The sequence below is a fragment of the Perca fluviatilis genome, chromosome 4, assembly GCF_010015445.1.
Source record: "Perca fluviatilis chromosome 4, GENO_Pfluv_1.0, whole genome shotgun sequence".
Lineage (NCBI taxonomy): Eukaryota > Metazoa > Chordata > Actinopteri > Perciformes > Percidae > Perca > Perca fluviatilis.
Window position 1 is genome coordinate 35426361 of NC_053115.1, and position 26194 is coordinate 35452554.

General features: G+C 41.2%; 1 protein-coding gene and 1 non-coding gene across 4 annotated transcripts; both read left to right on the forward strand.

Moving 5' to 3' along the window:
- LOC120557477 (casein kinase II subunit alpha) lies at nucleotides 1–25959 on the forward strand. 3 transcript variants are annotated; one of them, XM_039797834.1, is made up of 13 exons: nucleotides 3–154; nucleotides 1700–1992; nucleotides 5193–5304; nucleotides 5407–5508; nucleotides 13508–13558; nucleotides 13885–13944; nucleotides 14340–14423; nucleotides 18115–18225; nucleotides 20005–20106; nucleotides 21398–21498; nucleotides 22818–22966; nucleotides 23074–23160; nucleotides 25679–25959. In XM_039797834.1, exons 2-13 carry the CDS (start codon nucleotides 1892–1894, stop codon nucleotides 25795–25797), a joined length of 1179 nt encoding a protein of 392 aa, XP_039653768.1. In that variant the 5' UTR covers nucleotides 3–154; nucleotides 1700–1891; the 3' UTR covers nucleotides 25798–25959. The 3 variants fall into 3 exon arrangements, with proteins under 3 accessions (XP_039653770.1, XP_039653768.1, XP_039653769.1); XM_039797835.1 differs by having other exon boundaries at nucleotides 1744–1992; XM_039797836.1 differs by lacking the exon at nucleotides 18115–18225 and having other exon boundaries at nucleotides 1–154.
- LOC120558245 lies at nucleotides 13617–13779 on the forward strand. The gene has a single exon (XR_005639074.1). It is a non-coding gene; the product is annotated as a small nucleolar RNA SNORA57 (small nucleolar RNA).
- Nucleotides 25960–26194: the final 235 nt, after the last annotated feature.

A 26194-nucleotide genomic window follows, 5' to 3' on the forward strand; every position in this document is an offset into this window, starting at 1 on the left:
AGATGGCGTTGGTCAGCCATATTGTCTCTGATACAGCAGAAATCACACACTGGCACACACATACACACAGAGGCGACGGAGGGAGGCGAGGATCGTTGGCTTCACGAAAGTCATCTTACTGGGAAGCATTTCGGTCGTCGGATTGATCAAGGGGGTAAATAACCAATGCAGTGTGTCTGTACTGTTGATAATGCAGACTCCCATTCTCTGTGTAAACTAGCGATTGTTCCCGTTAGCCATGCTAAGGTTAGCGAGCTAGCAATTTAGGCCCGCCTAGAGCCGATAAGTTACTAAAACCTTCTGCTCATACTTCGAGACACTCCAGTCGGGTGGGTGCAGCTAACGTTAACTACTAAGCAATTGCTTTAGCTAGTCATCGGAGCATATAACTAACGTTAGTTTATCCACTGCATGACACATTTGTAAGCACCCTATAATGTTACATTTTCAGTGTTATGAGATTATCGACATATTAACATTACCGATATCGCATAATTCCGATTGAATATTTGTCACGTTAATGTTAACGGTAGCTAAACTGGTCCACATGAGTTTTGCACACAACACTGTGCAGCGTCTTCCTAGCTCAGACTCACAGATTAAAAAGAATGGATTTAGCCTTTGGGCCCGAAAAGTGAAGCCAATGCGGAAGTGTTTTAAACCTGCATTCTATCTAATTTCCAGCAGGGGGTGACTCCACTGGTTGCCGTTGATTTATTACTTTAGTAAACATTTTCATACCGAGTTTATGGTCTCAGTCGCTACTTTCAAGTCTTCTTTAAAACATGGTGTTTGTTTTGTAAGTTATGGTCCAATTTATTTTAAAATTGACAATAAAGCAGGGGATGCTTTAGGGACATGGTTACATGCCGGCCTGTCAAGAATCACGACAGAGGTTTAGCAATTTGTATCCATGACACTGTGTACATTAAATTAGCTGTGAACTTATTTTTGAGTGATCGCACTGCAACTGCTGTGTCACTATTCACAGACGGACAGACCTGTCTATTATTTAGAAAGCTGAGATCGAGGACGCGAACAGGACAGAGAAATTCCGGACCCCAATGGCCCGAGAGACACAGCCCCAAACATATTACAATCTTGCTTGCTATTTACTATTACAAAAGTTATCTGGAAAAAACAGTGTCTTACCTAGTTACGTAATGTTAGTAGTCTTCTCTGTCTCCGGTGCTGGGCGTGTTTTGATTGATAAATATAATGGCCATCCAACAATCCTTCTCAAGAAAGTTTGTATAGGCTATTTGATAATACAAATAAATCCACATTTTCTGTTGATGTTCTTCCTGGTAAACAAGTAGCTTATGACTGGTGACCAGCCCTCTGCTCTTTGACCTTACCTTTCCACTCTGACCTAAACAGCGTTCTGTCACGTTATCATTTAAAATATAAATATTTAAAACATTATATACATTTTCTGACAGGCACTCATCTGCTGAGAAATAATTAAATAAATTAAATAATTTTACACAAATAGTTTTTTAATGGTAGAGTAAATCTGATGACTATGATACATTTATTAAGGCACATTGCCAAACTTGCACTGGTGTGAGGATTTCTGGCTTTTCTCTATTTTATGTCATTTTAAATTGATGGATGAAGACACTGCTGATACCTATCAGTATGAATAAGGAATTCAATTTTTCTAATTCTTAATTTCCTTTCCCACCTTCTTTGTCAGCTATCCCACCTTGCCCCTGGTGGCCCCTCCCCCCCCATCCTCAGGCAAAGCCTCCCCCCCCCATCCCCAAACCCTTGCCCCGTTGGGTCAACCCCTACCTTCCCTCCTCTTCCTCCCTCTCTCCCACCCTTCCTCCCTGTACTTCCTCTGCTGCAGTAAAATCTCCCCATCATCTCTGCCAAGCTGTCGGACATGTCGGGACCCGTGCCAAGCCGGGCCCGAGTGTACACCGAGGTCAACACTCACCGGCCCAGGGAGTACTGGGACTATGAGTCTCACGTGGTTGAATGGGGGTAAATATTTTGTTAACCCTAACCCCTATTTTCTAGAGGTCGACCAATAGTGGATTTTACCGATACCGATAGCTAGGTTGGGCCGTATTTGCCGATAACCGATTAATCGACCGATAGTATTTAGAATTGATACTGGATAAAACAGTTGACAAAATACATAAATTCTTTCAAAAAAAGTCCAGACACTTTTGCCAATAATCAGAATAATAATGTCATGTATTGATATTACACCCACAGCAATGCTACACAAGCATGTGTGTTGTCTAAAACAGTTCTCCTACATATTTGGAGTCATCCAGTGCAAAAATAAACATAATGAGCATTATAATTCATATAAAGGACAAACTATTTACATTTCTTCAAAAAAGAGCCAAATGTATGCCAAATCTCAAAACAGTGGCGCCATTCTTCTCTGTAGAATGGTTTAGAACCATTTAGAACTAGCCTGACGTGGTCCTACTCAGATTCTAGTCAGAATGTGAGTCTGAAGCGCTCACAGAAAATTAATCCTGTTTTGGGGTTTTAGCTTATTAAACCCTGAAGAACTGGTTGTCCTTATATGAATTATAATGCTCGATGAATAGACCTACAATAATCAAAACAGCAGACGCAACTGTCAAAGCAGAACTTAACACTGTGTATGCGTCTCCGCAGCAACCAGCTTTCTTTGCGCAATGCATTGCGTTCTAGCTTCAGACTTTTGGGCTTTTTTTTGGAAGCTGGATATATCGACATTTGCGTGTAAATATAAATGCCACTGAAGCCGGATGCGTGGACGATTTGGGTGGGACTTGCGTTTATTTTGTCAGTGTTTAACTTACAGCAGGTAGAAGTTAGCCTACTACTAATGTTTAAGTAAAACTCAGCCGCAAAGCAAACAAACATGCTGTTGTGCTGTTCTTTCTGCTCTACTAATGCAAACATCTATTCAACAAATTAATAACTTTATAATGATATGACAAAATGTACTGTATACAGCACCTTTTGCTGCTCGATGCTTTTAAGCAGCGCATCTGATGTCAGCCTTCTCGCGCATGTACTCTCCGTTGTAGCGTATGCGATGGCGAAAATAAACGAGGCATCGGTGATAGTTTTATTTAAGCCTCTAGAGCCGTATTGTAATGCATGATGCCAGCGGGCCAGCCTCAGCTCTTGTGTACTGTGTAATGAATGATAAGCTTCTCAGCGGCTCAGCAGCCAGGAAAAACATCGGTATGGATTTTTGCCTGCCGCGTCACGCATTGCCGTGCGAGCGTGCGTGCGTACATAAGCGTGAGCGTATGCATATGTGCGGTGTGTGCGTGCGTATTACATATACATATACATAAGTTGGCTACATATATACATATATTGCTGGTTGACACATGTCATTGTTGATAATATCACGGGCTGCCAATATTGTTGGCGATATACGGCCAATACGGCCATTGTTATGAAGAGAAAGAAACATGGCTATTACGGTTATTGAAATATCAATACATATATATATATATGTGTATATATATATATGTGTGTGTGTGTGTATGTGTGTGTATATGTGTGTGTGTATATATATGTATATGTGTGTGTATATATATGTGTGTGTGTATATATATGTGTGTGTGTGTGTGTATATATATGTGTGTGTGTGTGTGTGTGTGTGTGTGTGTGTGTGTGTGTGTGTGTGTGTATATATGTGTGTGTGTGTGTATATATGTGTGTGTGTGTGTGTGTGTATATATGTGTGTGTGTGTGTGTGTGTGTATATATATATATATGTGTGTGTGTATATATATGTGTGTGTGTATGTATATGTGTGTGTATATGTATATGTGTGTGTATATGTATATGTGTGTGTGTGTGTGTGTGTGTATATATATGTGTGTGTGTGTGTGTGTGTGTGTATGTGTGTGTGTATATATATGTGTGTGTGTGTGTGTGTGTGTATATATATGTGTGTGTGTATATGCGTGTGTATATATATGTGTGTGTGTGTGTATATGTGTGTGTATATATGTGTGTATATGTGTGTGTGTATATATGTGTGTGTATATATGTGTATGTATATATATGTGTGTGTGTATATATATATATATATACACACACACACACACACTCACTGTATTGAAAATTAAGATAAAAAGAGCAGAACAGCTAAGTGATATAGCTAAGTCAATAATACAAAATACTGACCGAAATGTGTTTTAATCCAGAAACGTTAGTCGAACAGCTCCACTGTAGTCAGTATATGCTGTTCAACAGGTGTTGACTGAAAAAGACTGTTCCTCCTAGATTTGTGTTTACTGCTACTTGCGATCTAATTGGAGACGAACAGCCAATCAGAATTGACCTTTTTAATTCTCCGATTGGTTGGTTTTGTGGCACACTTGCAACGCTGTGAAAATTTTAGCGAATGTGTCAAGAGTTGAGCGTGCACAGAGTGAAGAGGTTTAGAGCAAGTGTCACAAACCGGCTCATGGCCTGTGGCAAAGAATGAGGGGACACCAACAACAAGTATAGGCCAATCAAAAAGATACTTTATTGTAAACCAAAATTATTAACTTTAAACAAAGAAAAAGGAATGAGGTGTGAGAATGTCATAATGTAAGGTGTCTGTAAAGTGCATGGATGAGTGAGTCTGTATATGTGAAAATGACAGTGAAAACTAAGTAAAATTATAAAGGAACAAACCAAACAGGATCATACCTGGAAGAGCAGAGAGAAAGAAAAGAGTGGTTAGAAGCAGCTTAAATACCCTGAGCCCAGGTGGCTCCAATCACTAACAACCCTCCTCTGCCTGCACTGCAGATGAGGGGCCGTAACACAAGGGAGACATGACCAGAGTGCAGCAGTATCTACTTGTGCGCAGAGAGAGTAATTGAGAGGGCACATGAGTAAACTGTGTGAGAGGGGTTATTATTGCACGTTAATATGGATAATAGCAAACATACAAATACATTTATGGAGCACGGAATAGGTTTTTGTTTGCTCAAACGAAATTATTTTTTCTGAGTGTTAATTTCTGTTCAAAATGTAATGTGCATGGAAAATATTGTTCTCTGTGCTCAAAACATACAATTACTCAGGAATGAGGCACACATATGCCATACGGAATACAGCGCAGACACGCCCGGTGGAAAATAGGGGTAACACAGCATTTGCTGCATGCTGCATGACAACCTTCAACCCAGCTGATGTTTTGTTTTTGTTTTTCTTCACAGAAACCAGGATGACTTTCAATTGGTGCGTAAGCTAGGGCGTGGCAAGTACAGTGAAGTCTTTGAAGCAATCAACATCACTAATAATGAGAAGGTGGTGGTGAAGATACTCAAGGTAAATATATTCCGAGACAGAGGCTTCGATCAAGGCAGTTGCTCTGATTGAATGATTACTTTAATCCCATGTGCCTAACTGCCTCATCTTTTTCACCTTTAGCCTGTGAAAAAAAAGAAAATCAAGCGTGAGATCAAGATTTTGGAGAACCTGCGTGGAGGTCCTAACATAATCTCCCTCATCGATATTGTGAAAGACCCAGTAGTAAGTATAGTATATTGATTGGCAAGAAAACTTTGGTCATTAAGTACAGCAGAGGTCCTATATAAATTGTTTGTATTTTTCTGATGACATGATTTATATTTTATAAAAATCAAACTATGTTGGAATGTCTGAAATATCATTACTGTACCAATAGCGTGGCAAGCCCACCACCTGTGCAAGCTTATCGATTTTACTTGGGAAGTATGTGTCTGTAAGTACTTAACCAGCTACGGTTGTTAGTTCGATAAATGTATCTTAGCAGTTATACAGCCTTGTATTTCTATGTTGTGTCAGGGCTCTCCAAAGAATGGAGCAACAGTGCACTGTTCATACATCATGATGTAGGAGAGCCATCATTATTTAAAATTAAGATTTCTGCTTTGACATAAAAAAAAACATTTTTTCAAGCAGAATTCCAAGCCAAGTTTTTCCTTTACCGTTCATTATGACAATAATAATTAGCTAGTTGAAGTTGAGCCAAAAAATACCTTTTGATTGTTGCTCAGCAGTTTTAAGACATCACTTGGGCTCTGGCAACTTGTGACTTAAGAGGCTGATTAATAGAAAATATAACAATAGATCAAATTGTGAAAGTTGGTTGGTAGCAGCTCTAGTTCACACTGTAAGCAACAAGTGACCATCTGTATGTATGTTTATTTTTCAAACTTTTAGTATCGAAACTGCTATAATTATTATGAAATATTTCTGTATTTATTGTAGCTAACGAGTGCTAATTGCATAGCAGTAAATGGGGGGGGGGGAATTCAAACACTTGAGCACTGACATCAACTCAACAATGGATACAACTGTTCCTCAATCCCCATTTTGGAGATGTCTGTTAACTAGAATTTAAAGTCACAATCTATAAATGTGGAAGCTCTGAATGGCTGTATTGCACCTCATCAATTGTAAAACAATATATGAAGGAAATTAGAATGCATGAAAAGGTTACAGAATGTAAACTATTTTTATTGTGCAAAGTAGTAAAATAAATAAACTTAAATTTAATAAATAGATATGACGACAACTTTAACATTGCTGATAGTTGTATAAACACTACCTTGGCCACAGGTATATTGTTGTAGAAAAATGGGAGACTGAATGTAGCACCGCTGTCAGCTTGCTTTGTGTTGTTGGTATGTTTGGTGTTGTCTTTGACTGTCTGTAGTGGGACCGTAGGTGGGTTATTGCGTTTATAATGTTGCTCCACCGCTTGCTTCAAAGAGTAACGTTAAGCACGACGGCAACAACAGTGGGTAAATTACAGTACAGGCCAAACGTTTGGACCCACCTTCTCATTCAGTGCGTTTCCTTTATTTTCATGACTATTTACATTGTAGATTCTCACTGAAGGCATCAAAACTATGAATGAACACATGTGGAATTATGTACTTAACAAAAAAGTGTGAAATAACTGAAAACATATCTTATATTCTAGTTTCTTCAAAGTAGCCACCCTTTGCTCTAATTACTGCTTTGCACACTCTGGGCATTCTCTTGATGAGCTTCAAGAGGTGGTCACCTGAAATGGTTTTCCAACAGTCTTGAAGGAGTTCCCAGAGATGCTTAGCACTTGTTGGCCCTTTTGCCTTCACTCTGCGGTCCAGCTCACCCCAAACCATCTCGATTGGGTTCAGGTCCGGTGACTGTGGAGGCCATGTCATCTGGCGCAGCACTCCATCACTCTCCTTCTTGGTCAAATAGCCCTTACACAGCCTGGAGGTGTGTTTGGGAGTCATTGTCCTGTTGAAAAATAAATGATGGTCCAACTAAACGTAGACTGGATGGGATGGCATGTTGCTGCAGGGTGCTGTGGTAGCCATGCTGGTTCAGTATGCCTTCAATTTTGAATAAATCCCCAACAGTGTCACCAGCAAACCACCCCCACACCATCACACCTCCTCTTCCATGCTTCATGGTGGGAACCAGGCATGTAGAATCCATCCGTTCACCTTTTCTGCATCGCACAAAGACATGGCGGTTGGAACCAAAGATCTCAAATTTGGACTCATTGTACCAAAGCACAGATTTCCACTGGTCTAATGTCCATTCCTTGTGTTTCTTAGCCCAAACAAATCTCTTCTGCTTGTTGCCTCTCCTTAGCAGTGGTTTCCTAGCAGCTACTTGACCATGAAGGCCTGATTTGCGCAGTCTCCTCTTAACAGTTGTTCTAGAGATGTGTCTGCTGCTTGAACTCTGTGTGGCATTCATCTAGTCTCTAATCTGAGCTGCTGTTAACTTGCGATTTCAGAGGCTGGTGACTCGGATGAACTTATCCTCAGCAGCAGAGGTGACTCTTGGTCTTCCTTTCCTGGGGCAGTTCTCATGTGAGCCAGTTTCGTTGTAGCGCTTGATGGTTTTTGGAACTGCACTTGGGGACACATTCAAAGTTTTCGCAATTTTCTGGACTGACTGACCTTCATTTGTTAAAGTAATAATGGCCACTCGTTTCTCTTTACTTAGCTGATTGGTTCTTGCCATAATATGAATTCTAACAGTTGTCCAATAGGGCTGTCGGCTGTGTATCAACCTGACTTCTGCACAACACAACTGATGGTCCCAACCCCATTAATAAGGGAAAAAATTCCACTAATTAACCCTGACAAGGCACACCTGTGAAGTGAAAACCATTTCAGGTGACTAACTCATGAAGCTCATTGAGAGAACACCAAGGGTTTGCAGCACTATCAAAAAAACAAAGGGTGGCTACTTTGAGGAATCTAAAAGATAAGACATGTTTTCAGTTATTTCACACTTTTTTGTTAATTACATAATTCCATATGTGTTCATTCATAGTTTTGATGCCTTCATTGAAAATCTACAATGTAAATAGTCATGAAAATAAAGAGAACGCATTGAATGAGAAGGTGTGTCCAAACTTTTGGCCTGTACTGTATGTCAGATTTTTTTTTAAACAAAACTTTCGAACAGCAGACTGCTCCTCTCTTGGGCATGTTTTTTGTCTGCTGTATTTTTTTTCTGGTCTTTCGTCATCCTCTAGCTTTCTTCTCTGTTCTTTAATGTGTAGTTGTTGTGCCCTTGTAAAAGGGGAAAATAGAATGAACAACACGGACACGATGTTGCTTCACTCAAATCCAATGTTGTAATGTGTTTTTTTCAGTAACATCATAATAGCAGATTTACATGTATTTTCTCTGTTCACAACACAATGGTGTCCCTTTAAGTAACTCAAACAGTTTTGAGTAAGTAACAGTGAAACAGTATTTTCAATAACAAAACAAAATGGATCTTAACTGCACCTTACAAAATACTTCTGCTATGCATTTATTAACCCAGAATAATTGACAATCTTACTTCAGCTGCACTAAAACAGAATATTTGCTTCTGCATATTTAACACCGTAATAGTTAACACTATTGTTACTAAACTGCAGCAATAGCATTCTGATACAAACAATATAGAAACTAGTGAACACAGGCAACGGCGATGTTACATTAGCGTTAGTAGCACGCTTCACCTAACTTCACGTGACGCAGTTAGCATGCAGGCCACAGTAGAGCAGCACGTTTACACTCAATCTTCTAAATTCACATGCTTGAGTTATCACAGTAACTAATATTTTACTCCTTTACAGAATTAAAACACACATACATTGATCAAACATATCACAACCTTCATTCTTACCTGTAAAAGGGGAAAATAGAATGAACACGGACACGATGTTGCTTCACTCAATCCAATGTTGTAATGGACGAGCGGAAGCCACGTTCCCCTACAGTCCGAACAAGGCATTGTAATCGAACACAGATTAGCAACTCAACTGGTGCTTAAAACAGGAAACAAATAGAAACTTAAGGAGACAAAGAAATACTGCAAAATGTAATTTCAAGTGCATTTTTCCCAAAATCTTGTAGGTATCTTACACAGCATTTTTAACACAAATCGCCTTTTCATCCTATATCTTTTAAGCCTCTTTTACCTGAAAAAGGTCAGAGCAATGGATTACCGATCTACAGATCATAGTTCATTTTAACTCAAAGAAATGAATGAACATCTTTTTAACCAAGCAGTGCAATGAATTACAGAATTTTAACTTAGCAGTTTTAACTTTACTTGTATGCACATTTTTAAGTATATTTTAACCTATGGACGTATTTCCATTCAATGTATTCAAAATAGATCACTGTTACATAGTGGCAACCAGAGCTTCTCCCAGCTTAACAGACTGTTATGCGACCTGGCTAGCTAGCAGCTATAACGTTCGTCAGTGTAAATTTGTAAATGTACAATTATTAAGTGTTGTTTATGTCACAAATTGTTGTGTGCCAGTGTGTTTTACCCTGTTGAAGAGAGTTAGTTGTGGGTTATTTAATTTTTTATTATAAAGTTACAGTCATGAATAAGAACGTGTACACAGTTAACAGGGTTTCCATTCTCTATTCACTCGACAGTAGTCGTAGCGCTCTCCGTGGTTTGTGAAGAATTCATATAATTTGGAAAATGTAAGACCTGTATACCGGTTGAGACAGCATTCTACCCAGCACTGCTATGGCAGCTAATTCCTTTGCACAATAAGTATCAATCTGCGCTTTAGAAAAAACATTAGACTAATGAACTTGCCGTTTCCCTAACTAAAGGATTTCGCTGACTTTTTTTTATATTGTTCTGGCCCAAAATGTCTGAATTTGCGGCAGCTTTTCTAAAAAAAAAATTGCGATAAAAGTTGCAATGGTCTTGTATTTTTGTTGCAGTGAAGTTGTGAGAGACAGTGAAAATTGCAAAAAAAAGTTGCGATTTTGTTTTTGGTATACTTCTTTAAAAGTAAAAGGAAACTTGTTTGAGGGAGAATAAAACTACTCTGGTCTGAGTTTACCTAGTATCCTTACCAAAAAGGCTCAGGATGCTGCAAATATTGGTATAATATGAAAAAGGCTGGTGGGTTTAAGTCAAAAAATTATAATTTATTGAATTAATCAAATTTGAACATTTCTGTCAATGGCTTGTTGATCTTTTTATTGTTAGTTAATTTCCTATCCTGGGCTGGGACACACATTCATACAGTTTGATAAAGTACTTAATGGACTTTAACTTATCATTGCACATACAATAACGAGCGTAGCTATCCTCAATTTAGGTCATCTTGTACGTCTCTTCTCTGGTTTTTCCTGCATCGACTGTGTTTGTGTTTGTGTGTGCACGCGTCAGTCGCGGGGAGAACTGAGCAGCAGCCCCGCCCGCTGCAGAGAGACGGCAGGATTGAAACGGCAGCAGCTTTCAGCGACTTTAGAGTGGGGGGAAAAAAGCGTTACGGCGTACATTGATGTTAAAATGCATACAGGTTGGAAGGACGGCCTGAAATGGGTTGTACGGTCTTTCGGTGTACGTTTTGTTGGTAAATGTGAGATGTTCGAGTCACACACGTCTAGTCTTAATATAATATCATAAACAAACAAGGAAATGAATCTGGTGACGTACGTGTGTTACGTGTGTCAGTGGGTCTCAGCGTCACATACTGACGCAAAGTCTGGCATGTGGGACTGCTGTGATTAGGGCTGGGTATCGTTCAGAATCTTTCGATCCGGTGCCAGTTTCGATACCGATTCCTAACGATACTTTTTTCGATACCATGTTTTAAAATCCATTTCAACATCAACAAAAATACATTAAACACAAAGCTTTAATTTTCCACCTTAATTGTGAATCAAAACAGTTATCAAAATTAAAAAATTCTGGTAAAACTGCTCATTCAGAGTAACATTAATAAAAGTGCCTTGCCTTGCAAGCTCAGCCTGTCAGTCAGTCATCAGGGCAGAGAACAACCACCGTTGTGCCTGCTTAACGTCAACAGCACCACGACCGCTTTCAGCTCGCCAATAATATCACATCGCAGCAAACGCTGTCTACGTGAAGTTTTAAAAAACTGTTACCACACTTTAGACCAACCGTGACACTCTGTGACTTCAACAAAACTGCAAACAGTTTACTCCGTCCGCACCTCTCCGTGTGTGTGTGTGTGTGTGTGTGTGTCGGTCGGAGCTCCGCTCTGCGTCAATATGCAGAGATGACAGATAAGCTTGCGCTTACGCGCTCAGATGCTTTTGGAACCGAAATTTGGCACTGAAAGATAAAGAATTTTTCGATACTCATAGGATTGTAGTATTGTTGTGGCTGCTTGTCTAGTAGGCCTAAGAGGAAGTGTAACGTCAACAGCACCGCGATCGGCTCGCCATTAATATCACATCGCAGCAAACGCTGCGTGAAGTTTTAAAAAACTGTTACCACACTTGAGACCAACCGTGACTCTCTGTGACTTCAACAAAACTGCAAACAGTTTACTCCGTCCGCACCCGTGTGTGTGTGTGTGTGTGTGTGTGTGTGTGTGTGTGTGTGTGTGTGTGTGTGTGTGTGTGTGTGTGTGTGTGTGTGTGTGTGTGTGTGTGTGTGTGTGTGTGTGTGTGTGTGTGTGTCGGTTGGAGCTCCGATCTGTGTGAATATGCAGAGAGGACAGATAAGCTTTCGCGCTCAGATGCTTTTGGCACCCAAAGATAAAGAATTTTTCGATACTCATAGGATTGGAGTATTTTTTTCGATACCATAAAAGTATCGACGTTCGGTACCCAGCCCTAGCTGTGATCGGTTGAAGTCGCGGGAAACTCCGGTTATTTGTCAAATTTGCAGTAAAGTTGTGGTGATTGGTTGAATTTGCGTGAATTGTTGTGATCGTGAAATCCTGAGCACAGAGCTGGTTTAAAATCCGCCCATTACGACGGGGAACTGAAACTCTGCTCTCTTCAAAGCCGCCATACCCCATTGACCAAAACTGTAATTTTACCTCGCAGAACACGGGAGTTGCTGGTCTACACACTGCCTTGGTTGGTTAGTTAGTATTATTGTGTGCCTTTTAGTGAATCCAAATTCCTCAGCCATTTTGCTCTGGCACATATGCGAAGCGCTCATGCCCTTTGTTTTCTTCGCCTTCAAAATAAAAGCCCAGCTACTGAGAATGTTATTTTCATTTGAATGTTATGCTGCGGCCGGAAAATTAACGAGTGACATCATTGCGTTATAATCTATTATGGTCAACCGCAGCATCGTCAATGTCCGCGATTATTTGATTAATTTCAAAACCTCTACTACAGACAGTTACATTGTGCATGGAGTCACGGCAGTGCTCTGCTGAGAGTGAATAGGGGAAGCACTGGAATGGATATTTGGTGTAATTTTCTAAAAGAACGGGAAACCCTGATTTATGAAACTGCCAGAACGCCGTCCTGGATCGTTCCAGCCCACTTCAACCTTATCACAGCTAACAATGCCCTTCAGCCCAGTTCAGATCAAATATTCTCAATGAGGCGAGTTGAAACTTGCAATTACTTGCAATGTGCCAGTCTGCAAGGTTCTGAAACCTGCCAGTTTACACCAGTGTGACCAATATGGTGTATCATCTCCATAGCAACGACTCTCTATACATCCGTTCTAACATACGACTTTTCAGGCTTTTTTGTCACTGGATATGATTTGTGGCATCTTAAAATAGGAATGAAGATGAAAGTGAGATACTTGCTACAGCTGCATATTTGGTAGTGATAAAATGGCTAAGACAATGGTGTATGGTCTGGTTATACCACCTATCTATTCTGGAATAGGGAAGAAAATGCTATGGCTTGTTTTTTAAATAAAACAATCACAGATGTCCTGGGCAGTGCTAAGCCCCGATAGTGGAGATAGCTAGAGGGAAGGGACTGATAGGACACTTTATCCCAAGAATGTACATCAGTTGAGCCAGACTATTGCTTAATTGACTGTCCACACGCTGGCTGAGTTTCCTTGCTTACTTGTGTATAGATCCATTGTAATCCATGTAATGAGACATTTGGAGACTTGGCCATAGTGTTGCTCACAGTGTGGCTGCCTGGTTAGTTTGTACAGAGTTTGCATTAGTGCCATAGCTTATTACAGTGTTGCTGTTTCAGTAAAATAGATAAATAAGCTGGGCCTAGTGGTAGAATGTTAAATACACAACCTTTTACTTTTTCAGTCCAGGACGCCTGCCTTGGTCTTTGAGCATGTTAACAACACAGACTTCAAGGTAGGAACTGAACTTTTTTACTTTTTTTACTCTATAAAAGTTTGTAAGATTATGGAAAGCTCCTTTCTTGGCATACTGTGTGTGTGTGTGTGTGTGTGAGTGTGTGTGTGTGAGTGTGAGTGTGTGTGTGTGAGATGGAGGAATATGAAAGTCCAATGCTATGTCTTTGGTGCCAGAAAGTCAACCATCGTCTGGTTCTATCCTCAATCACTGGCACATTTCCACAGGTTGTTGTGAGTGATGTATGGCTGTTCCATGAATGTGTGCTGCTGGTTTACTGTAATACATTGCCATAGAAAGCCTAATGGTATTGTTCTAATCTCCAGCAACTGTACCAGACCCTGACAGACTATGACATCCGGTTCTACATGTACGAGATCCTCAAGGTATGTCTTTCATGGTTTCAGCTGCCTCTCTGCTCATAATCTAAAACCTCCAAATGTCATGAGGGAGGCGAAGCAGTAAGACTCAGTTCAAGTCCTTGTTTTGATTTTTGGACATGCTTGGGTATTCGTAGAGTACCATAAAGTATGTAAGTAAGTGTGTGTGTGTGTGTGTGTGTGTGTGTGTGTGTGTGTGTGTGTGTGTGTGTGTGTGTGTGTGTGTGTGTGTGTGTGTGTGTGTGTGTGTGTGTGTGTGTGTGTGTGTGTGTGTGTGTGTGTGTGTGTGTGTGAGAGATCTAGTAGGCAGCATCTGCTAATCTGTTGCTATCTGTTTTGGAATTACTGGGAAGAAAAAAACTGACCAATGGATCACAAACTTCCTTTGCTCTTGTCTGTAGGCCCTGGACTACTGCCACAGCATGGGAATCATGCATAGAGATGTAAAGCCACATAATGTGATGATTGATCATGAACACCGCAAGGTGAGTAAATAAGTCGGTCAGTGTCTCCCCAACACACACACACACACAGTCCAAAAGTTTGGACACACCTTCTCATTCAATGAGTTTTCTTTATTTTCATGACTATTTACATTGTAGATTCTCACTGAAGGCATCAATACTATGAATGAACACATATGGAATTATGTACTTAACAAAAAAGTGTGAAATAACTGAAAACATGTCTTATATTTTAGATTCCTCAAAGTAGCCACCCTTTGCTTTTTTGATAGCGCTGCAAACCCTTGGTGTTCTCTCAATGAGCTTCATGAGGTAGTCACCTGAAATGGTTTTCACTTCACAGGTGTGCCTTGTCAGGGTTCATTTGTGGAATTATTTCCCTTATTAATGGGGTTGGGACCATCAGTTGTGTTGTGCAGAAGTCAGGTTGATACACAGCCGACAGCCCTATCAGGGCTCCAGACTAACTTTTTGGCTTGGTTGCACTGGTGCGCCTAACTTTTTCAATTTAGGTGCACCCAAATTTTTCCTCGCATCGCCGTTAACGCTGAATGGCGATGCACGATATATAGCTCTGTATTTTTTTTTTTTTTTTTTTTTACAAAGTGGGCTAACAGTTTTAAGTCAAAGCCACTTTTCACAAGCTCTTTTATTAAAACAGATTGTGATTATAATAATAAATAAAATACTAAAGACAGGGTTTCCTTTACCAGTTTAAAAATATACAGCTGCAACACATGTATATGAGAGAGAGAGAGAGAGAGAGAGAGAGAGAGATCCTTCCCTCCCTTGTGTTCAACAACAATAACAGACTGTTAATTAGATTAAAAAAAAGAAAGAGGACGCCTGGATAGCTCAGTTGGTTTGACTCCGACCTGCGGCCCTTTCCTACATGTCATTCCCCCCTCTCTCTCTCTCCCCCCTTTCATGTCTTCAGCTTTCCTATCAAAATAAAGGCTGAAATCTTAAAAAAAAGATAGAAAAAGAACGACCGAAAGACAGGGGGAGTGCGATGGACTGAAGCATATGCTACTCAGAGAGAGACTGCTGACTCATTAGCGGCGTTACACCCGTCTTGTGTAGGCTATGAAATGTCTGTATCGTCACTGCGCTACATTTTTATGAACTATGATCCAGCAGGCTCCGTCTTACACGCTATTACTCAACAAAATGAAGTTAGTTGCATTTAATAACTTCTTCTGTGTTTTTCGCCGTGGTGGCCGCAATAACAGTTACCAGCGGAAACACTGGTACCAATACAGGTTTCCCTCTCATACTTAACAATATAAAGCTGTGTTAATAACAATTAAAACTGTAGACAAATGTAAGTAGTTTGGACCGGCGGCGCTGTGTCTCTCCATGTTGCAGGGGAGCCATGTGAATGGGGGCGGGGCTGCGCGGAGGAGAGATCCAAACACAGGCACGGCTTTACAGAAGGAATGAGTCATGTAACGCAACATTACCATATTGATATAAACGACATCGCTTCGTTCGTGGAGAGGCAGCGGATGCGAGGACGTTAAGTGCACCGGTGCAACCTAGGAAAAATCTTAGTAGCACCCTTACAAATTTTGGTCGCAAATTGGTCGCACTCTAGAGCCCTGCCTATTGGACAACTGTTAGAATTCATATTATGGCAAGAACCAATCAGCTAAGTAAAGAGAAACGAGTGGCCATCATTACTTTAACAAATGAAGGTCAGTCAGTCCAGAAAATTGCGAAAACTTTTAATGTGTCCCCAAGTGCAGTCGCAAAACCCATTAAGCGCTACAACGAAACTGGCTCACATGAGGACCGCCCCAGGAAAGGAAGACCAAGAGTCACCTCTGCTGCTGAGGATAAGTTCATCCGAGTCACCAGCCTCAGAAATCGCAAGTTAACAGCAGCTCAGATTAGAGACCAGATGAATGCCACACAGAGTTCTAGCAGCAGACACATCTCTAGAACAGCTGTTAAGAGGAGACTGCGTGAATCAGGCCTTCATGGTCAAATAGCTGCTAGGAAACCACTGCTAAGGAGAGGCAACAAGCAGGAGAGATTTGTTTGGGCCAAGAAACACAAGGAATGGACATTAGACCAGTGGAAATCTGTGATTTGGTCTGATGAGTCCAAATTTGAGATCTTTGGTTCCAACCTCCGTGTCTTTGTGCGACGCAGAAAAGGTAAACTGATGGATTCTACATGCCTGGTTCCCACCGTGAAGCATGGAAGAGGAGGTGTGATGGTGTGGGGGTGCTTTGCTGGTGACACTGTTAGGGATTTATTCAAAATTGAAGGCATACTGAACCAGCTTGGCTACCACAGCATCCTGCAGCGACATGCCATCACATTCGGTTTGCGTTTAGTTGGACCGTCATTTATTTTTTCAACAGGACAATGACTCCAAACACACCTCCAGGCTGTGTAAGGGCTATTTGACCAAGAAGGAGAGTGATGGAGTGCTGCGCCACATGACCTGGCCTCCACAGTCACCGGACCTGAACCCAATCGAGATGGTTAAAGGTTAGCTGGACCGCAGAGTGAAGGCAAAAGGGCCAACAAGTGCTAAGCATCTCTGGGAACTCCTTCAAGACTGTTGGAAAACCATTTCAGGTGATTACCTCTTGAAGCTCATCAAGAGAATGCCAAGAGTGTGCAAAGCAGTAATCAGAGCAAAGGGTATCTACTTTGAAGAAACTAGAATATAAGACATGTTTTCAGTTATTTCACACTTTTTTGTTAAGTACATAATTCCACGTGTTCATTCATAGTTTTGATGCCTTCAGTGAGAATCTACAATGTAAATAGTCATGAAAATAAAGGAAACTCATTGACAAGGTGTGTCCAAACTTTTGGACTGACTATGTGTGTGTGTGCACGCATGCACGCACGCACGCACGCACGCACGCACGCACGCACGCACTAAGGCTGGGATACCGGCCATGTTCGGACAGATATTTAGAAATGATGGACTGGCTCGGACGGTCACATCAGCACGGTAGTGTAAGGCATTGGAAATTTAAAACAGCTTATTATGTAATGGGCCTGTTTCACTTGATGCAAAGGTTAATTTTTGTGATTAAAATAAATTTTAAATATTAACCTAACATCCGTCTTCTGTGTGCAGAATTGCGGAAATGTGTTTCTTCAATTGACAACGAAACACCTGCATATCAGGCAGACTGAATGCCGCAGCGCATTGAGAGCTCAGAGCGCAACAATGGAAGATGTTAAAAAGAAGTTGGCCTCAGGAGATTTTAAAACCACCGAAAATTAAGTAAAGTCTACTGTGTGGAAGTATTTCCACATAGTTGTCCAGGCATATGTTAATTTTATTTCAATTATATGATTGTGCCTCTTGTGTGCGCTTGTGTTAACGTGCGCTTGTTGGCCCTTGTGTGCGCTCACTGTGCTGATGCGGTGATCTGTTGACATTTCTGAGTGCAGGAAAAAAGAGATTTTAACTGTGTCGGGCCGGGCTCGGACATAAATCTGTTGATGCCTGTCGGGCTCGAGCCGGGTTCGGTCACGGTTCTGTCGGACGCAGGCCGGGTTCGGACAGAAAAATTCGGCCCGATCCCACCCTAACACACACACACACACACATAACACACACACACACACACACACACACACACACACACACACACACACACACACACACACACATTCTTGTGTTGAACACATGCAACACTGTTTGTAGTTGCTAACTGCTTAATTTCCATGTCTGTAGTTGCGCCTTATTGACTGGGGTCTGGCTGAGTTTTACCACCCAGGACAGGAGTACAATGTCAGAGTCGCCTCCCGCTACTTTAAGGGACCCGAGCTTCTGGTGGACTATCAGGTACAGCTGTGTGCTTCAGGTGGAGTTGACATGTTCTGAGTCAGGATTTATGGGGCATTATTGGCCGAAACTGATCACATCTATTTGCAGCCTTCGATTTATTGTGTAGCATTATTTATGTATTTTAATATTCTATTATAACGTTGTATATTAAGTATTAAAATTAAGAGATGAGAAAGTATTATTAATTGACAACTGTTTATTTATTGACAAGCAACATGCGCAACATCTTCCACTCTTTTCTCTCTCATGTCCGCAAACGTCCCATCAGTGTCGCTCTCGTGCGACTACTCTTGAAGCGACTGTCTGTATCGGTTCTGTCTGGTCCAAGAATTTCAAAGCGTTGAGCCACTGTGGCTGCCTGATCCATACCGGAAATCAACTTGTTCTGCTCATGTTCGAACATGTTTGAGGTCAGGCGTTAAACTCAGAATAGTTAGGGTCAGGCGATGTGACGAATGGATCAGGTTTTGGGTACGGGTCAGGCAGTGACAGCACCTGAGGAGCTTTCTGTGCAGGGTGCAGTTTTCCTTTGATACGTGTACCCATAAATCCTTGTTTTCAGGTTCCAGTTTTCTCTGAGCCCGAGCAAGGCCTTGCCCTAATTATTTTGACCGCCAGATGAGAATCTCGTGCTAAACAATGTTTCCCCCTTATAATCCCATATGCCCTGATAAAGTTTGAGAGGACGGAATAACTTACTGTGTACCAAATATTCCTTACCAAAACGCTTGCACATTAAAGCTTTAGTGCGTAACTTTTGGATATCAATAAATGTCTGTTACATTCAAGCCATTGACAAATGAGTTGCTGCAAAGCTAATGAAGACTATCAGCTCCACACAACTCTCTCTGTATTTCTCAGTCTGGCTGTGTTCAGAAGATTGTGCCGTCCGGTGACTTCCCCATGCAGAAGCTTGAGTGAAGATAATTACCTCTTCTGAAGAGTCAATAATGTTTTTTTTTATTCATGTGTGTCCTCCTTGGCTACTATCAACTGCGTGGAGGAGGGGTGGGGTTGGTGCATGATCATGGAAGGCTTGTATCATGTGGACACCCCGACAGTGTTGTTGTCATTACTTAGAATTCCTCATGGGGGCGACAGAAACTACACACTATAGCTTTAAGATACAGAATCAATAACTAAACGGCAATAAAGGACTAAAATAAAATCAAAGAACAAGTTTAGATAATAAGGAAATAATCTAAAAATTTAGTAATTTAAATGATAAAATAATGATTAAACCTTAAAATATGTAGTAAATTGTGGTGTTTTATTTGAAATCGCTGTTTCTATACCACCAACAAGGCTCAAAATAGCGCCACACTGGTAGCATAATGAGGGTCCCTAAATGTAAACCGAAGCATTGAGAACTTTGTAAGTGTACATACAGTTTAGAAAGACAGTTCACGTATACAGGCGGGCGTCATCTTGGGAAAACAGTCACGACCAGTCGAACGCCGTGCATGAGCTATGTTACTGGTTACTGGTTGCACGGCATTCGTTGTTTGACTGGTCGTGACTGTTTTCCCAAGATGGCGCCTGCCTGTATACGTAAATGTCTTTCTAAAAATTCTTGTAATAAACTGTCTGTACACTTACAAAGTTCTCAATGCTTCGGTTTACATGTAGGGACCTTCATTATGCTACAGTGTGGTGCTATTTTGAGCCTTGTTAGTGGTATAGAAATAGCAATTTCTTTTTACTGCATCCCTAGCTAATTTGATTTATTTGCTTTAATCCTATCTGTGATGCCTTTGACACTTGTGTTTGTTTCAGATGTATGACTACAGTCTGGATATGTGGAGCTTGGGCTGTATGTTGGCAAGCATGATCTTCAGGAAGGAGCCTTTCTTCCATGGACATGATAACTATGACCAGGTAAACACAAAGCAGGGTTGACTGGTAGGGCTTTCTCTAGCTACTTTACTGTAAATGCCACATACAATTCTCTTCATCGGAAGGCTATGGGGTGACAAGCAGCTACGTTTTATAGCTTGCCAGAAATGTAGCTAGCCATGATTATTGTGATTACATTTCTGCCAGGTATTTTCTTTAACTGATTTGTCTTGAGACACAAGTAATTTTAACACTCACTGAATACTTAACATTTTTTGAAAAAAAAAAATTATCTGTTGAGAAAATTAAAGTATGACATTTTTTTGATTTTCATTTTTAAAAGCTACAAGAACAGTTTTGAGATGCACCCAATCATTAAATGGCTTGTTGATTCTCCTGTGAGAGGATTAGTGTCTGGGATTTATGCTAAATTGATGCAAGTATCCGTAGGAGAACTCCCAATAGTAAAGAAATAGGATAGAGAGCCGAGCCCGGAGGGGAACGTAATTAATTGGGAGACAGTTTAGGACAACATTTTCCACTGTTCCAAGAACCTAAATCACCAGCAGATCCACTTCAACATATGACATAGGACATATTGGACCCCTCAGAAGAGATGGGTCTCTAAAGCCATTCCTACTCCCTACTGCACGTTCTGCCAACCTGAACAAACTGGAACTTTCCTGCACATGGGCTGGGAGTGTGAACAGGTGCATGAGTTTTGGAATAAAACATCAATAATATCTGATGTGATAGGATGTCTACTTACTACTGACCCGATTGTTTTGTTACTTAATGATGACTCTAAATTACACCTACTCGGGAGACTGCGACCAAGAAAATGATAGCTCAGCACTGGCTCCCCCCCCCACTCACTTTGTATAAAACAGTGGTTGGTTTATTTTTTGGACATAGTTATGCTTGAGCTCTCTACAGCAAGGATTAACAAAGCTAAATCGACTATAGACCTATGGAAATACGCAGCAGCACAAGTACGCAGCAGCACAAGTATCGGTCCTAATGACCTCAGAATCACAAGAATTAGAGGAGAGCAACTAGGCAAGGTGTGATTTCTGTTTTTGTGTTTTTGTTTGTTTTTGTTTTCCTCGAGACCGCAGAGGGTGGGGATTGGGAGAGGGTTGTTGTTCTTGTTCAGTTGTTTGTTGGTTATGTATGTTCAACAAATATAAAAATAATAAAAAATTGATCTTAAAAAAAAAAGAAGCTAAATTTGAATATATTTTTTTGAGTTGTCACAAACTCGGATCCAAAAATGTAAGTTTCAGAACTTCGAAAAATAGATTCAGGTTGTTACTTGTTTGTGCTCCTGTAGTTGGTGAGAATAGCGAAGGTTCTGGGGACTGAAGACCTCTACGACTACATTGACAAGTACAATATTGAGCTGGAACCTCGTTTCAACGACATCCTGGGAAGGTGAGAGCAGTTACCACTGACGCATGATGATGATGATAGTGATAGTGCTGTCTTGATATGTAGGCTTTTGTTTTGTCCAAATGATTTAAAATGAATTTAGTGGAACTGATTAGATTTTGGAGGTTAAAGGTCAAGCTCACTGTTACCTCATGTCTGTCCATCCCATTCTGGTGAATGCGATATTTCTGAACCCCTGGAGGGAACCTCTGCAAATTTGGCTAGTGATAGACCGATTTTATCGGCCGACCGATATATCGGGCTGATATTCGCCGATAGTTTTTTCCCGGCATTATTTACAGACAGGTTTCCACAGGCAGCTCTGTGTTGCTGGAGACGCTGCAGTTCACGTGCAGACCACGCACTGCCCCTCCCCCACTAGCAGAGTGCTGGTGGCAGTCTTAAATTACAAATCAAGCACTTTATTTCAGTGGAAAAAACTTTTTTTTTTCTTTTAACTTGCAATTTAACATATATTTACCATTCTAAATCATGCACGCATTGCACACATAATTTGGGTGATATGAATGTAAGATGATTGCAGAAGTGACACTGATCTGTGTTTTTGTTTATTATTTTTAAAGAAATGGCAGAACAGATTCTGAAAACAAATCCAGTGTGGCAGGGTTTTACATTTTTATGATGTAAATTGAGGGAGCAAAAGCAATATCAACTCCAAATATAGGCTCAAGAAAATCGGCAGCCCGGATCGGTTATCGGCTAAGGCTGATGAAAAAAAATTGGTATCGGCATCTGCACTAAAGGGTGAACTGAGTGGATTTTGATGGTCAAAGGTCAACTTCACTGTGACGTCATCATGTTCTGCAAAACCCTTAACTGAGGAAGAGAAGGGAGACATTAGGACTGATACCGAGTTGGTGACACTAGGCTCAACGCAGCATTACGGGATGGTATAAAAATGTGTTCTGGTTGAAGAGCAGTTAACCATAGGCCTCATAAATCCACCGGAGTTTAGAATGCCAACACAGAGAAAGCGGAAGGTAACGGACATCCGGCTGAAATGAGGGACATCCAGTGGAATTTCCAGCTTCACTGAACAATCCCGGAAATGTCGTTGATATAGACTAGGTGACACTAATGTTGAAACTGGTGATTGTTTAGATCTTCTGTGCTGCCGGGTTGAAGATGTGTGTAAAGCATCCAGCATTGTGCCAAAACTCAGACTTAATACCTTTTTAATAAATTGCTTCAAATTCTACACTACAGATATTATATATGTCTGGACAAACATGAATGTAAACTTGTAAAGGCATACAACCACGAGGAGGTAATTCTAGTCTTGATTTGTCTTTTACCTTCAGGCATTCTCGTAAGCGATGGGAGCGGTTTGTCCACAGTGAGAACCAGCACCTGGTCAGCCCCGAGGCTTTGGATTTCCTGGACAAGCTGCTGCGATATGACCACCAGGCCCGGCTAACTGCCCGCGAGGCCATGGATCACCCTTACTTTTGTAAGCCCTCATAATCAGCCAGTGTTGTTTTGTTTATAAGAATGAGATCAAAATCCATAATAGCAATGACAAAATAAGTGATTTCTTTATTTTTGCTGTTCCTGCAGTCCCCATCGTGAAAGATCAGTCTCGTGTGGCCGGAGCCAACCTGCCCAGTGGGAATACAGCTGTTTGCACAGCCAACATGATCACTGGTGAGAATACTCGCACGTGCCATGAAGAGATTGTACTGCCCCCAATCTGGTTAAACATTTATGGCAACATCCCTTCATAATGTCTTTCTGTTGCTGCAAACCACAAGCTTCCAAAGACACGGTGGCTTCATCTGTTGTTAGTACTGCCAGTAATGTGAAGGGTGTTGCACCCTCCAGCGCATCGGCGCTGGAGGGAACATCTCCCCTGTGCTTCCCGACCACGGTCCGGGATCCTGAAACAGGGCTGCGGTCAAGGCAGCTGTCGCTTGGATTCCTGGGTCAAATCAGCAAACGCTAAAATTACAGTGCACCTGTATACTGATACTTATGATAAATGCATTCAAATGGCATCCGAGCGATGGTTGGTTCGACCACAGTGAAACAGGAAAGGTGTAACAATGTGGAGACTGCTGTGCACACAGACTACAGTGTCACACACATGGCACACATTTTTGTTTAATTAAATAAAAAAAAATTGCGTTTTTGAGTGACATCGCACTTAGATTAATCGTGCAGCCCTATTCAAGACAGCTGCACCCTGTACCTCTCTCCACACGGACACATCTCGCACATACACGGAGTCGTCTGATAGGCACTGCGCTACTCTTTATATTATGCCCAATTCTTTCAACAGCATTTACACTCTACACTACTTTTGTCCAGAGTGGATTCTTTCATGATACATGGGTGCCGATTCGATTAGTATTGGGATTTTCATTGACTGCGATTCTAGAAGTATTGCGATTGACAATATTACGTTTTGCAATTTTCTTTTCCTTCTTTAACAAAAACTAAAGTTGAATAATACACTTCTAGAGTAGGCATGGGCCGGTATGAGATTCTGATGGTATGATAACCTCCAGCAAAAATACCACGGTTTCACGGTATTGCAATTACAGCTCTTAAACGTATTATTTTGAAATGTCTGGGTAAAAAACAAACCAAATGTACACAATTGTTGAAGACTTAAACAACAGATGTGACACCAGCTTATTTTAACACTACAGTAAAAGTACTAACTTAGCAGAAAATGTTCACTTAGTGCTTAGTGAAGTGACGATAGAAAGTAGTGGTGCGCGATACTGCAAAATTTGGTATCCATCCGATACCAAGTAAATACAGGGCCAGTATCGTTGATATCGACAAGATACCGATACTTTTTAATAATTAAGGATGAATTTTCATGACCTTTAGCCTAAGTGTTTTTGTGATTTTTATTTATTTATTTATTTTTGGAATGGTTATATGACTTTTTTTTCGAGTTGAATGGTGGTCGTCTCGCTCCCCCCTAGCGCCTGTGAACGGAAAAACCACCCTTGCAACTTTCGGCTGGCGAACCGCCGGCCTCAGCACCAGGAAGTATCGCGTGATATCAGGTCTCGCGATGTAACGATTTGCTTCATGGCACTGCACACATACGCCCATTCAGGAACCGGCTAATAAGGTAGCGATGGAGTTTTTCACACTATCGTCATGGCTGAGCCGGCTAAAAAGAAGCAGACACAAGTAAACCTAGGAGCTGCCAAATATCTATTCCGAAGCTGTAGGGGGAGCTCTATAGAGAAACCTGCGAGCAAAAACGAGAAAACGGCGAAGGAATGGCCAAAACTGCATAGCGCCTATTTAACTCTCATATCTGATTGCAAACGTTCATTCAAAGACAGCGTTGCGTTACATTGAATTTGTTTGGGGCGTCTGTGCTTTTTCGGTACCCGAAAAATTCCCACATAGCCGGCTCCAGTCATTTCAGACGTGCGGGAAGAGTTCGAGGGTTTCATCTCCTGCAGCCATCATGCACAGACACTCGCAACAACAACAGGAGGGGGAGGGTCTGCAATACTCTACGCTTGGCAGGCAGAGGGATTTCTGAACTGCACTTTCCTGTCCGTGACTACTCATAAAAAAAACAGCTCATACCGCAGGAACGATATAACTGATATTTTTGTGGTTTTGAAATCATGACTTATTCATACCGTGATATACCTTTTACACCCGATAACCAGCCCATGCCTATTCTAGAGACAATATGTCATGATAAATTTCAATTGTTTTCTTAAAAGAATGCACATGTCAGTCTGACATTTAATTAATTTGTAAAGATGTACAGAACATGTATTTTCTCAATTTTTTTTTTTTGCTGTTTTGCTGGATCAAATGTAGTCATTGTTAGCGGTATCGTATAAGCAGAACATACTTAGGTGAATCATTGGTTAATGAAAAGAATCTATTTAAAAAATTGTTGCATTAAAAAAAAATCCCGATGCCTACGTGAATCAATGTTTTTTTTCCACCCCTTATTCAGGCAGCCAGTCTGAAGTTCTGTATGTATCAAATTTATTGACGTGACTTTAACTATGTCAGATAGTCGCCGTGTCTGTTTTGGTCAATTTTTGATGAATAGCAAGAAAGATGGTGTGCTGAACTAGGGCCACACCATCTTTGCACATGTTTGTTTGGTGACTGAACAAAGTATTTGGTATTGGTTTTCTAACCATCGCTCTGGCTGTCCTTCCCTCAGGTATCTCTGCCTTGCCAGCGTCCACTGCCCTGGGCCCTTTCACTGGCTCGCCGGTCCTCTCTGCCTCCACCAACATCCTGAGCACCCCGGTGGCAGCTGCTGTCGGCGCCCCGCAGTGATACCCCACCCAAATCACTACACTCACCACCTTCTCCCCAGGCTCTCCAACACCACCTAGCATAGGGGAGGGGGGTTACTAACCTACTGGCTGAAGGAAGCCGTCGTCTGAGAAAAGAACGATGTTTTTCCGTTCCTTTTCCTCCTAAAATGAACTTACAAGTTAGTTCACTAACACATTCATTTCAGACGTCAGGTTAACAAACCTGACGTCTGAAATGAATGTTCTGTGTTATTGAAATATACAGGTATTCCTTTCATTTTCCCACAAGCCGTAGTCAATACAAAGGGTTGCGTGTCTGTGGCGAGTCTGAGACAGAGTGTCATCAACGGCTGATTCGGGGACTCAACAACCCGTCCTGTGTGGTTTAGATTGCACTGTGAAGGGAGTGGTCAAAA

Bases quoted from the DNA above. Each gene is read 5' to 3' on its own strand.
- LOC120557477 (XM_039797834.1), top strand. From the start codon at position 1,892: ATGTCGGGACCCGTGCCAAGCCGGGCCCGAGTGTACACCGAGGTCAAC. The intron at 13,945-14,339 runs GTATGTCTTTCA...TCTTGTCTGTAG, and splicing joins ACATGTACGAGATCCTCAAG to GCCCTGGACTACTGCCACAG. The intron at 20,107-21,397 runs GTAAACACAAAG...GTGCTCCTGTAG, and splicing joins GACATGATAACTATGACCAG to TTGGTGAGAATAGCGAAGGT.